Genomic DNA, 16,903 nt, shown 5'->3' on the forward strand with positions numbered 1-16,903 from the left:
TGAATGCCGCAAACCCAGAAGTGAGTGTTCTGGTTTGAGAACATTCTTTTGGAATGTAAACGTACAACATGGCTTATACAGCTTCCGATTGGCTGCAGGGAGCTCCTGCAGCCAATCAGAAGCAGTGCCTTGGTTTTCGATTGTTTTCGGAAGTTGAAAGGACTTCCGGAACAGATTCCGTTAGACAACCAAGGTACGGCTGTACAAGGAAGGCGATTCCAACTAAACATTAGGAAGAACCTCTTGGCAGTAAGAGCTGTTTGACAGTGGAACAGAAGGTGGTGGACTCTCCTTCTTTGGAGGTTTTTAAATAGAGGTTTAAAAGAATCTGTGAGGGATTCTTTAGCTTTGATTTGTGCATTGCAGGGTCAGACTAGATAACCCTTAAGAGCCCTTTCCAACTCTACAGTTCTATGGTTCTCTGAAGAGGGAAGTCCCCACATTCAGCTTTGTGTCTTTGCTGCTAGTTAAAGAAAACCCCAATGCTCATTAAGTCAAAGTAAAATTAAAATGAAATCAAAATAAAATATCTCTAATGACAGCAGAAGGTTGCTTTGTTGCAATGGGCTGTAATTATTTGTTCTCCACTCATATTTTAGGGCTGTTTTATTTGATGATGCTCTCCGGTGAAGTGTTCAGTATGGGGCAAAGCCTGATGATTCACAGGACATTGCTGCGGATGATATTTTTGGAAGCAAGGTGCTGACGCCATGAAATGCCTCCCTCATGCAACTCAGATTTCCACAAGCAAGTTTGCCCCAGGGACATTTTTTTCTTGGCAGAGGCAGCCAGGTGAGCCAGCCCCGTGGAAGAAGAAGAGCAGGAAGACAAAGCAACACCCCCACGGCTACACCCACGCTGTGGAAGGTATAAATAGAGACCTGTGTGGATGCCAGAATCTGCAGTCTTGTCTTCCGTATCGAGCTTTTGTGTCTTTGGGGCTTCTGCTTAGTCTTTGGGCTTCTTTCTGAAGGTCTTTCGCGATGAGCTGTAGCACCAAACAGGCATCCACCATGTACACAAGAGGCAGAAGCAGCAGTGGGAGCTGCGGTGGAATCCGGGTTTCTTCGGGAGTCTCTGGGAGGTGTGCTGCCCCTGCCGTAGGTAGCGTTAGATGTGATATGTCTGGGAGGAGCTTCTGCAGCGGAGTGAGTTTCGGAGGGGGCCTGAGTGGAGGCAGCTGCATCGATGGTGGCTTTGGTGGCGGGTACGGGTGTGCTCCTGGTGGCGGCGGCGCCCGCTTTGGTGGCTTTGGCATTTGCCATGATGCGCCCTTGATCTCCTGCGACGAGAAGATGACCATGCAGAACCTCAACGACCGCTTGGCCTCTTACTTGGACAAAGTGCGGTGCCTGGAGGAGGAGAACGCTCAGCTCGACTGCAAAATCAGGGAGTGGTATGACCGCCAAGGTGCCCTCTGTGACCCCAAGGACTACAGCTGTTACTACCAACAAATTGAAGACCTTAAAAACCAGGTAGGAATATGTTTCCTCTGTAGCTTACAACCAGATGTAGCATCAAGCTAAGTGAGATAGAGAGATCGCTCCTTGCTCTGACAGCAGAGCACTCATTCGTTATTATTTACAGCAACAGATCTTTCCAATCTGGCTTACAAAGAACGTCCAGAAAAATTCATTCTCCAAGGACTCTTGTCAAATCCCTTTATGTTCAGAACTTCATATTGTTGAATGAATGAAGGTGTTTCTGGCTGGGCTTTAAAAACCATGCTTTAGATAGCACCCCAGAATGATTAGAAGCCATATCATTAGATTAATGTATTTTTTTGAAAACACTATGGTCTAAAACAATTACAGTGGTACCTTGGTTAAGAACTTAATTCGTTCTGGAGGTCCGTTCTTAACCTGAAACTGTTCTTAACCTGAGGTACCACTTTTGCTAATGGGGCCTCCCGCTGCTGCCACTGCACGATTTCTGTTTTCAACCTGAAGCAAAGCTCTTAACCTGAGGTACTATTTCTGGGTTAGTAGAGTCTGTAAGCATCTGTAACCCGAGGTACCACTGTAAAAGAAAGGAGAAGAAAAGAAACAGTGGCAGCTTATTCGCTGTAAGAATGGCTATATCTACAAATGTATAGATCACAAACACATCAATAAAACAAATCAAGAGTGGTATCGTGGCCTTCAATGGTGCTTCTGCTGCTGTAGTGGTAAAACTGATAGAGGGGAAAAAAGGATGTGAGGATGGAATGAGACTTAGGGATTTCCTGACACAGAGATGTGGGGTAATAGGTTGTCCAGAATTAGCCAGGCATTGACCCCATCTGTGCGACACATTCAAAGCAGCATCATAGCACTTCACACAGTCATGATTCCCCCCAAAGAATCCTGGGAACTGTAGTTTGTTAAGGGAGCTCAGAGCTGTTAGGAGACCTCTATTCCACTCACAGAGCTATAGTTTTCGGAGTGGTTTAAAAGTCAATTCTCCTTCCCAGAGAACTCAGGGAATTGTAGCTGTGTGAGGGAAATAAGGGTCTCCTTACAAATCTCTGCACCCTTAACAAGCTACATTTCCCAAGATTGTTTGGGGGAAGTGTGATAATGCTTTAAATGTAATAGTGCAGATGGGGTTGTTCATGGATGCAGAGAGTTACAGGATGGAAGAAGCCCAAAGGTCGATTGGTCCAATGCAATCTTTCTGGTTTCGGGATAACCCTGTAAATGAATCATAGGCTTTGAGACAGTAGAATGAAAATCAAAAACTGCAGTTTGATGCATGATGCTGTGGGCATCAAGAAGAAACAGATGGACAAGCTCAAACTGTTTTATTCCCCAACCCACAGATTATCTGTGCCACTGTGGACAACAGCAAGCTTGTTCTGGATATTGATAATAACCGGATGACTGCAGATGACTTCAGACTGAAGTGAGTCCCTCTTAAGTTGTACGACGGGCTCTGGGTGGGTGGGGCGAACCCTTTATTTTGTTGCCCTTAAATCCTAAATATGTGGTCCCCAAAGTGCCCATAATGAGTTAGCACCCAAGTGCACACACACTTTCTCTCTCTCTTGGCCCCTGTAGGGACCAACAATTCATCCTTTCCTCTCTGTTTTGATTCTGTAGGTATGAGACTGAGCTGGCCCTCTGCCAAAATGTGGAAGCTGACATCAATGGCTTACGTCAAGTCCTGGATCAACTGACCCTTTGCAGGTCTGACTTGGAGGCTCAGCTGGAAGCCCTCCGAGAAGAGCTGTGTTGCCTCAAGAAAAACCATGAAGAGGTGAACCTTGACCCCACCAGCCCCTTACAAAGAGAAGGAGGGAAGGGTGTCCCTCTTCCACAGTCAGCTTCTGGCACTGGGAAGCACATTTAACAACACACAACAACAACAAAAACCCAATTAACTGGAATTTCCTTTTCAGGAAATCAAGGGCCTGAGGAACCAAGCAACTGGGGACGTGAGTGTGGAAGTCAACTCCTGCCCAGGCCCAGACCTGAAGAAGGTCTTGGAAGAAATGAGATGCCAGTATGAAACTATGATTGAGAACAACCGCAGAGAAGTTGAACAGTGGTATGAATGTAAGGTAGGTTAATATACTGTACGCAGCCAGGTTATGAAAGAAAAGAAGCTTGAAATCAACCATGAATATTTGGTAGTAGCAGGCAGCTCTGAGCCAGATCTCACTCTTTAGGGGGAGCTGGTTTCGAAACTCTCTCCCTTCTATGTTATGTGAAGTTACTCCAAAGATAAGGGGCTGGTGGTAGGAGAATAAGCAAGGAAAGACATGCCTTCTCTCCTCCTGAGATTCTCCTCAGCCCCTGGTTTCTCCCAACACCCTCCCCCTCAGAAGGCTCATCCAGCAAAATTAAGTCTATTGGCGAGAGAAAGTAGTTTACCTTGTATAGTAAGTCCCATGATTGATTCATGGAGGTTAAGACTGCCAATAGCTATCAATAGCTACTGACCACAATGACTGCTCTCCCTTCGCTGTTGCCAAATACCAGTTGCATGGAATTGCAGGTGGGAAGACATTGTTGCGTTCAAGTTTTGCTTGTGGGCTTCCCATAGGCAACTGGTTGGCCAGAACAGGATGCTGAATTTGATGGGTAATAATAATAACAATTATAATAATAATTTATTTATACCCCTCCCATCTGACTGGGTTTCCACAGCCACTCTGGGCGGCTTCCAACAGAATATTGGAACATTAAACATTAAAACATTGGAACATTAAACATTAAAAGCTTTCCTAAACAGGGCTGCCTTCAGATGTCTTCTAAAAGTCTGGTAGTTGTTTTTCTCTTTGACATCTGGTGGGAGGGCGTTCCACAGGGCGGGTGCCACTACCGAGAAGGCCCTCTGCCTGGTTCCCTGTAACTTGGCTTCTCGCAGCGAGGGAACCACCAGAAGGCCCTCGTCACTAGACCTCAGTGTCCGGGCAGTCTTTGGCCTGTTTCAGCAGGGCTTACTTAAGTTCTTATTTATTTGCAGGATTGTTGTTGTTTTTCAGGGTGAACTCAGAGTTCTCTGTGAAACTGCTATGGGTCTGGCAAGGCTTTGCTTCAAGCCAACAGCTCTTCTGCTGAGCTATGGTCCCTCATCTGGGTTTTGGTACCCAAGTAGGAAGCACTAGTGAAGGCCCATCTACAACACAGTATCTACCGTGTTTAGGAAGGATGAATCCAAGGTGGAAGTGGCGAAGTGAATAACAAATATAGTGATCTTGCCTTTTGGGCAAGATTAAAAGATCTTGGCTTCATCAGGTTAGGAAGGAAGAATGCTGAGAAAGGGCTGTACAAATAGAGGTAGCTCAGTTTAAAGAGAAGCATTTGGTTTAGTGAATCTCATGAATCAATGGCCATAAGTGATCCTTCAAGGAAGTGTGATTGAAAAGCAGAAGAAGGCAGTTAACCCTTAAAGCCGCCCAGAGTGGGGGGCAAACCCAGCCAGATGGGTGGGGTACAATTATTATTATTATTAGTAATAATAATAATAATAATTTGCAGACAAACTTTGGAATCATCCTCATTAAAGAGTTTTTTTTATCTTCATGGCATATCTTAGTTTTTTTTCTTAAAATTTAACCTATAACCAAATTTTCTATATCCAACCAACTGGTCCTTGATTAATCTTTTTAGTGGATCTTTTGACATCCCCAACATCCTTACCTTCATCATTTGCGGTTGTCATTCTTATAGCCTTTAGCTTGGCTGAAACTCATCATGAAAACAACTCAACAATTCCCCCAATAAGCCCTAATCCCCACCACCCCAATTCTGTGTTTGCTGCCTTTTCAGATGGAGGAAGTGAATCAGGAAGTCTGCAACAGCAGCAAAGAGGTTGAAGACTGCAACAACCAAGTTGTTGACCTGAAGCGCCAGCTGCAGACCTTGGAAATTGATCTGCAGGCTCAGCTTAGCCTGGTAAGTGTTTATGCGGGCAGTCCTCTACCTTGGACCCAATAAACCTTACCTTTGTATCTGCTTCCCAAAACTGTCTGAATTAGTCCCGCTAACAATGCCACCTGTGCAATAGGTATATATTACTGCCCTAAAGTAATAGTATCAGTAGCTGCTCAACAGCTATGGGAATCTGGAAGGTTGTAGCTTTGAGGCAGATGTGCGCATGCACACACATACACCAGCTTAGTGTAAACAGGGGGCTCCATATACTTTCAGGGCTCTGGACAATTCCACATTCAGGTCCCTCTTGCATGGGGCAAACTGTAACCAGCAGGCGACTTCTGACAGCATTAAGAGGGAAAGTGGAGACCTGTAGGAAGAAAAGAGGCTGAGCCAAAAAGAATCCACAGTGAGGCAGGAGTTGTGGCGAAAGCTGGAGGGAAAAGGAAGAGACCTATTCTGTGGAATTACCTGTGATTATTGCTAAAGTACCACAAACTATTTTAGAGAGTGTTTCCTCACACACAAAAATGTGCATGCATTATGAGCAACTGGCAAAGTTTAATCCCCGGTAAATGATGTTCTGCATACACCCAACAAGTTCTCTTCTTTCCACAATAGCTCGTAGGATATTTTGCCCCCCCCCTCTCTCCTCCCCCCAACTTATTTCTGCTAAAAGTTTTGCCAATGTGTTTTTTAATTCTTCAGAGGGACACGCTGCAAGGATCCCTGGCCGAGACTGAGTGTCGATATAACAGCCACTTGTGCGAAATACAGAACCAGATCTCTTGCGTGGAGCAGCAGCTGGCAGAGTTGAGGGCAGAGATGGAATGCCAGAACCGAGAATACAGGGACCTCCTGGATGTCAAATGCCGCCTGGAACAGGAGATCCAGACCTACCGCTGCCTGCTAGAGGGAGGCCAGAATGACATTGTGTAGGTAGACCGTCAAGTTCTCAGGTTTCCCCTGTGCTTCCCCCATCGTTCATGAGTGACTAGGGTGACACTCCGTGGAACAGATTTGCTTAGAACTGAAATGAATACTGGCACATTTTTAATTCCTAAGAAAAGCCCTGCTGGATGAAACCAAAGCCTGTTCAGACCAGCATCCTGTTCTCACAGTGGCCAACCAGATGTTTATTGGGAAGCTCACAAGCAGGTCCAGAGTGCAAAAGCACTCTCCTCACTATTGATTTCCAGAAATTGTGGCCAGAGCCGTGTGTGGCTTAACCACCTGCAGTGGGGCTGATGTATTGATGACCCTACTTTGCAATGAAAGGCCTCTTGATCCCTAGTTTTCATATATATATTTATTATATTTATACCCTGCCTTCCCACAGGAAGCACAAGCTGGTGTCCATAGTTCTCCCCTTTCCCATTCTATTCTCACAACAACCCTGTAAAGTAGGTTAGGCTAAGAGAAGGTGACTGGCCCAAGGTCATCTAGCGAACCTCAGCGGGGATTTGAACTCGGGTCTCCCAAGTCCTGATCTGGAATGTGCATCCAATCCAAATCAGGGTCCAGCACCAGTATCCTTCCAGCCCTGTCCCCGATTGCTGTTTCGCTCCTTCCCCACTGCCAAATATGCTGTCTATATTGGCATAGATGACAGGAAAAAAGTGTCTGCTTAGAAGAAGTAGTTCAGCCTCGGATGACTATGTCCTCTAAGCCATTACTTACAAAAAACAAAACAAAAACCATTTTGGCTTAGGGAAGCACAAAACATACCATACCAATATGATTCAGTTCATGTTTAAAGGCAAATCTATCAAATCTGTACTTTCCGAAGCGTACAAGAACCGAAGCGCAGCCACCCCTCAAAATTCGCGCTTCTCTGAATTTTATGACGTACTTCTCCAACCAACCAATGTTTACAAAAATGCATAGATTAGGTAAGAGTGAATATATTCCTGAAAAACACACACACGAGGCATTATATTAGAAGAAACTGCTGGTAAAAAAAAGTGTACAATAGTTAAAACTGCAGACAAAAATGAGTTTATTGGGAGAAATGTACACTAAACAGCTGAAGAACTTTCATGACGGTTAAAAAAAAAGTGCAGAGAACGGGATGTGAAATTGGAAAAATGTGAAAACTGTGAGAAATGAAATGGACAGACCTTTCCATCCTGACTTGGAACACATCAAAATCTGTTCAAATAACTCTTTAGATGATTTTATAGTGGAGGTGAAGCATGCATGGATTTGATATACAGTCATACCTCAGCCCCCAAATGCCTTGGGAGTCGAACGTTCTGGCTCCTGAATGATCAAAAACCGGAAGTGACTTTTCTGGTTTTCGAACATTTTTTTTGGAAGCCGAACGTCTGACGGGGCTTCTGCAGCTTCCTGCAGCCAATTGGAAACCACGCTTTGGTTTTCAAATGTTTCGGAAGTCGAACAGATTTCAGGAATGGGTTCTGTTCGACTTCCAAGGTACAACGGTAGTTGTCTCCTTGAAATATCCTCTCACCCCCCCCCACTCCAGCCCTGGGTGCATGACATAAAATTGCAAGTATCGTTAGCTTCCAGTGCTGTTCACCTACTTTTGATCTCATCCAATGGCCCTCTTCCCCTCTCTGCACCAGGGGTTCGAGCAGTGGTGGTTCAGGAGGCGGAGCCTGCAGGCAGTCAGGAGGAGGTGTGGCTAGAACTTCACACACGTACACGGCCTCCTCTTCCCAGTGCCAGCCTTGCCAGCCTGATGTCAAAGGTAAGTGGGGAACGATGGGGTCTCCTATATTCACCAGGTGTTGAAACTTTACAGGTATTCAAGAATGAACAGACTTTCTTTCATATGTGGTAGACCTGTAAAAGGGTAAAGGAGTATTGGGAAATAAATTATAATGAATTGAAAAAAATGTTTAAAAACACTTTCCCACAAAAAAACCCCCAGAGTCCTTTTGTTGGGGATAATTCAGATGGAAATTCCCAGGTGTCAAAAAAGGTTATTTATGTATGGCACTACTGTGGCTTGTGTTTTGTTAGCCCCAAAATGGAAAATGAGTGAGGTCCCAACTAAAGAAGAATGGCAACTTAAGCTGACAGAATATGCTCAGCTTGCAGACTTAACATATAGAATAAGAGAACAAGAAGAACATAGGTTTAGAGAAGTTTGGAAAATGTTTATTCAATATATGGGAGTGGGGATTGTGTACACCTGAAAACATTGGCAGCATTAAGACAAGTTCAGTAGTGTAAATAACTTTTGATGGAAGTAATAATGGAATATTGAATAGTTTAGTTTATATAAAATATGCAGGGATTTAGGCTATGCAGAACGAACCATGGAAAGAGAAGAAGGGAAGTCATTGATATTTTAAGGTTGTTTAAATGAGTATTCTAAATTGTAAAACAGAAAATTCAATCAAAATTATATATATAAACTTTACAGGTGTTAATCTGTAACTTCTAGTCTAATTTAAAAGCCATATGAAAACCATACGAATCCCCTAGCAAATGTCTTCTGGAGCCTTGGGAGAACTCCTTTTTTCTGCCAGGCTATCATCACCATCTTCAGTGAGGCTGTATGCATTAGCTTGAAATATTCTTTCTTTGGTCATAGCTGAAGATTTCCCTCTTTTTTCCACTCTCCAGGGTACAGCAGATAAGAGCTGGAAAGAGAAGAGCATCTTCTGTAGTAGATGCAGCTATTGCAATTCTATCCTGTAAACTTTCTAGGCTCATACTGACAAGCAAGAGGAATCTTTTCCCCGCTAGCTACTGAACACTATAAATACCAACCATCCACCGGTGGGCTGACCAGCAAGCTCATTATATTACTCACTTCTATAAGCTCCGGGATATTATTAACCATGGCTAAATGTTAACCAGCATTGTGGGGTTGGTCTTGGGCATTGTGGGACTTCAATAAAACTATGCTTCTGCCTGATGCAAACAAAAACTTTGTGTCTCTGTGTCATCATTTGGAGTTATCTCTGTTGTTCCTTTAGATGCAGACCCCGTAATGACAGGCATCCAAAAAACCCCACTGAAATGTGTAAATATTAAGCATTACCTGAGCTCCTTAAGACATTGGAAGAACTGCCACTAGTTATCTGTTTTATTCCTGCTGAAAGGACAGCAGAGGTGGCATTAAAGCAGGGCTGGAGAAATTTGGTTCAACATTCGATTCCAGAATGCATTAACTAGTGTAAAGCGTGCATATAAATGCATATATTGATGAAAATGGCAGACTATGTGTGTCATATTTGGGGCAATTGCTTCTCAAAAATGGGTATGTTAGTCAAATCTGCATACAAAACCCTGTTTATTAGGAGAAATTAACTCTGAAATGATGAGGAATTTTCTTGAAGATTTATTATAATTGCTATTTTTGCAAATTGTTGTGGCAATGTGGTGAACTGAATTTAAGATTAAGAAAATGAGAAGCATAGAGAACCTGGATTTGACAGATTCATGCATCCCAAATAGTTGGGCCCAGTAGCACCCAGGAACTTTGAGTAAGTGCCAGGATCTACTGACTGTGATGACACTGACACCTTGCCTGTACTGGATGGTTGGGCTGATGAGTCACTTTTTAAAATTTCCCACAATGCTCCAGAGTGATGCTGCATTGGGGGGGGGGTGCGTTTAAAATGGTGACCCACCATCACCCACTACTGCTGCTAGGTAAGGTGGTCTTCTGACAAAGGAACAAATTCACCAGGGGACAATTTGACAAGGAGCCCCTCAAGCCTGGAGCCAAATCTGTTTGGAAGCATAAGCTCCTGATATCAGACAACACCCCAAGCCACTTAAATGGTATAGATTTCTTTTTTAAAAAAATCTATTATATGATATGGTTTGCAACATGGGTCGGCAAACTAAGGCCCAGGGGTCGGATCCAGCCCAATTGCCTTCTAAATCGGGCCCGCAGGCGGTCAGGGAATCAGCGTGTTTTTACATGAGTAGAATGTGTGCTTTTATTTAAAATGCATCTCTGGGGTATTTGTGGGGCATAGGAATTCGTTCATTCCCCCCCCCTTCAAAACATAGTCTAGCTGCCCACAAGGTCTGAGGGACATTGGACCGGCCCCCTGCTGAAAAAGTTTGCCTGACCCCTAGTTTAGAAGGTGCAATGCACACACACAAACTCTACTTTTAGCAGATTATTTAGAGAAAGCAGAATTGCAAACACAGAATTAAATCATTAGGATTTTTGTGGTTCAGAGAATGATATGCAAACTGGCTTAGCAAGAAATGCCGGCAAATGTTGATAAGGCTTGCCAAAGCAGCACGCTTAACATAATGCTGGTTTCAGAGGACAGGTTTCCAAAGTTGAGAAATATCAGCCAGAATTGGCTGGCTTTTGATCTCAAGCTTCACGATGCAGCATTTGGTACGGACTGACAGGTTCCCTCCTTGGTCAGAGAGACCACTCGAAATAAGGCAAAGGCACGAGAAAAGGAGGAGCAAGTTTGAGGAACAAAGGCAGGATAGAAGCAGAAAAAAGTAAGTCCAATCCTCTCTGACTCCAAAAACATCGAAACCCTGTGAAGGACCACACGGCACTATTACTAGCCAATCCCCTTCTTTCTTGTGGTGGCCTTTATGAACAAGAACAAAGAAAGATGGAGAGGCAATGAACTTGGTGTTACAAAGGAGCTGAAGGAAGAAAAGAATTTAATAAAGTTAATAAAAGCATAAAAAAAGAATTTTACCCACATGTCCGAGCCATGTGCTTGATCTCTTTTTTTTATGTCACAAAAATATTAATGATAAATTGTGAGACATGGAATTCTAATATGGCTTCAGAAATACTTATGTGGGCTGGCCCAACATTCTGTAGGAGAGGAACTTTGCTGACCTGACTGAATACAGGCAGCAACCAATTTGAGCACATTGAAGTGACATGTGACTGCCAGCGTGCAGGTCCTGTGGGACCCAGAAGAGGGCAGAAGAGAATGGGGACGGGGGTGGAATGGTGGCGGAATGGGGCAGAATGGGGTGGGGCGGGCTTATTTGCACTGCCCCGACGCACGAGGGGGCAGGCAAAATGGTTGCTGCCCCTGACATGAATCCAGAAAGGAAGTATAGCTGCAGCATTCAGAGCTCTAGTTCAGAGATGGGGAACCTGCAGCCCTTCAGAATTTGTTGAATTCCAGCTCCTATCACCACTGACCATTAGCCATGCTGGCTGCGGCTGATGGGAGTTGGAGCCCGACAACAACAACAACAACAACAACAGCAATTTATTTAAATCCTGCCCATCTGGCTGGGTTTCCCCAGCCACTCCAGGCGGCTACCAACAGAATATTAAAAGCACAATAAAAGATCAGTCATTAAAAACAGGGCTGTTTCCAGATGTCTTCTAAAAGTCACATACAGTGGACCTTTGGGTTGCGAACGTGATCGGCATGTGAGGGTTGCAATTTGGCGCTTCTGTGCATTCGCGACCACCGAAACCCAGAAGTAACCCGTTCTGGTACTTCCAGGTTTCGACGGGTCCGTAACCTGAAAAAACACAACCTGAAGCGTCTGTAACCCGAGGTATGACTGTAGTTGTTTTATTTCCTTGACATCTGATAGGAAGGCGTTCCACAGGTAGGGCGTTCCACAGGTAGGGCGGAAGGAATTCTGCCTGGTTCCCCGTAGCTTCACTTCTCGCAGTGAGGGAACCGTCAGAAGGCCTTCAGAGCTGGACCTCAGTGTCCTGGCTGGACGATGGGGGTGGAGACGCTCCTTCAGGTATACAGGACCGAGGCCATTTAGGGCTTTAAAGGTCAACACCAACACTTTGAATTGTGCTCGGAAACATACTGGGAGCCAATATAGGTCTTTCAAGACCAGTGTTATGTGGGCTTGCTGGCCACTCCCAGTCACTAGTCCAGCTGCTGCATTCTGGATTTAGAGGGCTTTCCACATCCCCCCAAAATCAGCAAATGCCATGACAATAAATTTCCTGAGTCTCAGTCTGAACCATAAGAAGTCAGCCCGGTGACTCATTTTCCATATTCCATATCAAATTAGGGGGTATTTAACAAGCAAATTTCACCCTTAAATTTCTGTGAACATTAATTGGAATATTGCTACATAGAATATTTCAGTTCTAATTGTTCCGCTGTTGTTCTTTAAAGCCTCACTGCGTCCTTGCTTATAAAGATGTATGGGCAAGCCCAATGAATGAAGGCATCTGGAAACCACATTGCTTGGACAAGACTGCTGGTCAGCAATGGCCCTGGGTGCACACCTTTCCTTCTGTATAATTGAATACATTTCTACAGAAAGTTTTGCAGAGGCTCTACAGAATACTTCAAATATTGCACTAGGCAACACCATTGTGCCTCTCCCTGAATATTATACTGTGTAGCTCTTTTCTCATGGGTCCCTGCAAAATATAGTTTCTATTTCCACCCCAGGCCAAATTCCTAGTTTTTAATAAGGTTTCCTAATTATGTTTTTTTCTCTCTCTAAACCATTTAAGGTACCACACGTGTATTATCTCAGCAATCTTTGCAATTATAATTTAAAGTATGCAGGTACGGTTCCCCCATTTTACGGATACGCCAGATCTCACAGAAGTGGATCCATTTCTTCCCTGCCTCTGACTTTGTGATGTTTCTTCCACCTTCATTTATACTCAAAGGCTTCATGCGCAACAAGGGTGGAAGATGTAATCTTCCAGGAAGTTATTTTGATGACACAAGGTTCACACGCTGGCACTGACTGGCCATTCTCCGTTTCCCCTTTAGAGGGCGCTCTGCTGCCAGCCTCGACAAGGGCGTCTCTTATTTCATTTTTCTAGAGCCTTCAAGCCATGTTCCAAAACATGCGCTTGCTTTTTAGTGTGTTTTGCTTTGCTAATTAGGGGATTAAGTAATCTTTGGCTGCCTGGCAAAAATGTGCTCAATTATAAATATGCCTGAACATGGGTTTAGCATATTATTTGCATTCTTTATTTTTCTTTTCTTTTCGTGTTTGTGGGGAGGGAATCCAGTTCAGTATTACAGCACTGCAGGAGGGCATCCCTTGTAACCTTTCCACTTAAATGGTTATTTCTATAAAGAGGTGGTTGTAACCTTGGTCATCAGCTGCTGTAAAGACAGGCGCAACCCTTTCCATTGCTGCTGCTGCTGCTTGTGTTGTTTTTGTTATTTATATAGGAGAGAAGTGGCTAAGCTTTCTTTGACCTGGTCCACCCTTGCCCAGTCCTCTGGGATGCCAGTGGTGGGTGTGGCCAAAAGTGGGTGTGGCCACAAGGGATGAATGAACCCATCAAATACATTTTCTATCACTTTCTCATTTTTTTCCAGTTCCATTCACCACATTTCCAAATCAGTTTGCAATTAAGAAGAAGAAAAATCCAATGAGTATTAATTATTAATTCAGTATATAGTCCTATACCCACAGGTCTCAGGGAGGTTACAACATAAAATCACAATATATAAACACATTTTAGTGTGACTTTCTCCCAGTTTTCACATTTGGACATGCAGTCTGGCCTAATATATTGTATTTACTCAAGTCTAATGCGCCATCGAATCTAATGCACACCCCGATTTTCAGAACCTTGAAACAAAAAAAGAGGATTTGCTTGTGAATGTAAATATGCCATCAGATCTTAATAGCACCTTAATTTTCACAACGTGATTTGGCCGAAAAAGGTGCACATTAGATCTGAATAAATACAGTAATCCCCCCCCCCAAAGCATCTTCCTCTGATATAATGAATTTTATTATGCTATTTTCACTCATATTTACTTTATATGCAAGTTCAGCAAGGCACATGAAATTTCGTAAACAGTATTTGGGACTCAACTACTTTAGTCGAAAAAACATTGTTTTGGATGCTTTTTAAACATGCAACACCAGATGGTGCTGGAGAGCAAAAAAAAAGTTCTTTGTGATTTTCAATGGTGGTCTTCTCCATTTGTTAAAATGATTTAATTTCTGACTTATTTAAAGCAATTTTTTTTGGCTCAGACAACTGCATTGCAAATTTCAGTGAAGTTTGAGTTTTTAAAGGTGGCTGTGTTTTGGATCATGTATTGTTTCAGAAAGTGCAAATGAAGCAGGTTCAGCTTTAAGTGTGAACTAATCTGAACTTCTCCCTCAATGCTATTGATCACCCAACACTCTTCCATATGCACCCACCCGCACAGACACAGCCCCCCACAGCTGATCTGTGCAGATCTGATGAGCAGGAAGTGCAGAATTCGCATCCCCGTCAGGGCACTGTCCTGGGAAAAGGTATTCAAGCGCCTCCAACAACCACAGCACCGTGTGCACTTTATTTCTCCCCGCCTCTGTGCTGCCTCCTCCAATGTCTTGGGGGTCCACAAAAAATTACTTGGGGGTAAAGATCTGGTCCTCAGATTAGGAGTGAGACGTCCCTGATTTAGGCTTTTGGTTAATATCCACCCAAGATTGCCAGATCAAGATCCTGAGAACATTTTTGTTCCTTAATGAGACACATAAATGAGAAGAAGCAGTTAGTGGTAAGATTCATAGGGTTGAATTCTGCTAGTGGAAGCTAGTGCAAGGAGTTCCACTAGTGCAATGGGGTTTTTCACCCCATCTCCCCCTTCGTGAACCCCCATGCCCCCCCAATTGGCTTGTGCTGGGGTTCACAAGAACCCCGGAACAGCATGCAAGGATGGAGAGGCAGGAAACAGGCAAGCTGAAATTATTGTGCTGACAAAAGGATCGCCGCAGTGCTGTCTTGCAAACTTCCCTTAGTGTCTCGTTCCAGCCAGTTTCCTGCTGCAAAAAATGCCCTAGAACCAGAGCCATGGCTAAGTGATCTTGCGCTCCTGGCAGAACTGTCCAGATTGCGCCCCCTAACCATTGACAAATTAGCTCTTCTTTCCGCCTCTCCTCCAACCCTCCCCCCCCATTCAATTCACTCTCTATTAAAAACCCTTTCTAATGAAGCAATAATAATATTTTTATTTATAGACATATTTATGGACCTATTTTTTAGCCCATTTTGCACCCCCCGCTTGCGCCCATGGTGGGGGCCCACCTCGCCACCCCCTAGCTACGGCCCTGCCTAGAACATGCCTTTGGTATCAGGGCTTTGCCATACAGATTATGATCTGCAGAGGGTGCTCTCAGCTGAATTGAGAGGCTGTGATTAGAGGTGAAACAGAATGAGAAATTCTACTTTGAAAACTCGTATAGGATTTCTGTACAATAAAACTGAGCGAACTACACCAAACAACTGATTCAAAGATACCTGAAGGTAACAGCCTCATGAGTGTCCAATTCAGCATGGAATTTTAACTGATGAGAATTGGCCTGAGAATCTCACCCACTTTCCACATATGCATAAATACTAATTGTAGTGAATACTGTACAAATTTCATCCCAGGAATTTTCTTTTAAACTCTTATGTGTTTGGGGATTTTTTTTTTGCTAGACAGTCTCATCCTAGTTTATAAACTAGGCCCTGATCTACAGAGCATAGCTGAGAGTATAACATACGTAGACCACACCAGGAAGATGGAAAAATAGCTAGTTTTATTGCTTGGTTTGTTTTGACACAGTTCTCAGTCTGGATTCCATTTTGGAATTATTCCCGTAATCACAGGCATAGAGCACGCTCAGTTCCAACTTTTCTAAAGAATCACTTTTCCCAGTTGCCCACTAGGTGGTGTCCACATAAACCTATTGCATATAGAGTTCATTTTTTTTTAAAAAAATGTATTTTTATTAAAGATTTACTTGGTTTACAAAAGTATGTGCCATCTCTCTCTCTCTCTCTCTCTCTCTCTCTCTCTCTCTCTCTTTCAAGTAACATTTTTTACAGATCAATTTTGTTTGTTGAGACATTAGGAAGAAAAGGGGTAGAGAGGTGGAGGGGGAGAGGTGAGTGGGGGTGGGGTCGGATGGCGATGTTTCTATTTTATTTAATATATGTGGGGTTTTGTGTCAGCGTCGCTTGTACAGGTTCTCTGCTGTTCACTTGTGTTCCTTTGGTGTTGAGAGAGGTTGGGGTTGGCCTAGGGTGTGGTTGTTCATTTGTGATTGACTGTGGTGATCTTTGTTTTTGTGTGTGAGTGAGGTGGGTGGGTGTTTTGGATCAGGTTAGCCATATTGATTTGTATGCTGTTGGTGGATTTTTGTCATTGTCTTGTTGAGCTGTGTATGTGATGAAGGGGAGCCATACCGGGGTGAAGGCGTATTTAAACCATCTGCCTTGAGGGACAGCAGAACACCAGTCCTTTCATTTAAAAGACCAACCCATTCTAACAACCTCAAGATGGGGCTGGTAGAAACAAGATGAGGAACTGCAGCTACCCACTCCAACCACTTGGAGGAGGCAAAGATTAGTTGCCCAAGTTTGCTAATTGACACATTTGTGGACATGAATCACATCGCCCACGCTGACCTGCAACACTTGCTTGCCACCCACGCAACAAGACAGGTGTGCTGTGTTCTCCTGACACCTGGAGGGCTGGAGACATCCCATGAACACCCTGCCTAGCCACCAAGGAGCACTCCTCAATTTCTTTCAATGCACACAACAAGATGTACATAACTATGGTGCGTCTTTCCCCAACCTGGTGCCATCCCACACAACAAGATGTACATAACTA

General features: G+C 43.9%; 1 protein-coding gene and 1 long non-coding RNA gene across 2 annotated transcripts; one reads left to right on the forward strand and one right to left on the reverse strand.

Annotated features, from left to right (window-relative positions):
- The first annotated feature begins 436 nt into the window (after positions 1-436).
- On the forward strand, positions 437-9,264 carry LOC310661963 (keratin, type I cytoskeletal 19-like). Its single transcript, XM_083408704.1, has 8 exons — positions 437-1,475; positions 2,801-2,883; positions 3,081-3,237; positions 3,380-3,541; positions 5,256-5,381; positions 6,069-6,295; positions 7,949-8,073; positions 8,958-9,264. Exons 1-8 carry the CDS (start codon positions 984-986, stop codon positions 8,969-8,971), a joined length of 1,386 nt encoding a protein of 461 aa, XP_083264830.1. The 5' UTR covers positions 437-983; the 3' UTR covers positions 8,972-9,264.
- A 6,541-nt stretch (positions 9,265-15,805) lies between these two features.
- On the reverse strand, positions 15,806-16,873 carry LOC310662058. Its single transcript, XR_014504237.1, has 2 exons — positions 16,112-16,873; positions 15,806-16,080 (listed from the first exon to the last, which is right to left on the reverse strand). It is a non-coding gene; the product is annotated as an uncharacterized lncRNA (long non-coding RNA).
- Positions 16,874-16,903: the final 30 nt, after the last annotated feature.

Source organism: Podarcis tiliguerta, assembly GCF_965153285.1.
Source record: "Podarcis tiliguerta genome assembly, chromosome: 13".
NCBI classification, from domain to species: Eukaryota; Metazoa; Chordata; class Lepidosauria; order Squamata; family Lacertidae; genus Podarcis; species Podarcis tiliguerta.

Bases quoted from the DNA above. Each gene is read 5' to 3' on its own strand.
- LOC310661963 (XM_083408704.1), top strand. From the start codon at position 984: ATGAGCTGTAGCACCAAACAGGCATCCACCATGTACACAAGAGGCAGA. The intron at 2,884-3,080 runs GTGAGTCCCTCT...TTGATTCTGTAG, and splicing joins GCAGATGACTTCAGACTGAA to GTATGAGACTGAGCTGGCCC. The intron at 3,542-5,255 runs GTAGGTTAATAT...CTGCCTTTTCAG, and splicing joins AACAGTGGTATGAATGTAAG to ATGGAGGAAGTGAATCAGGA.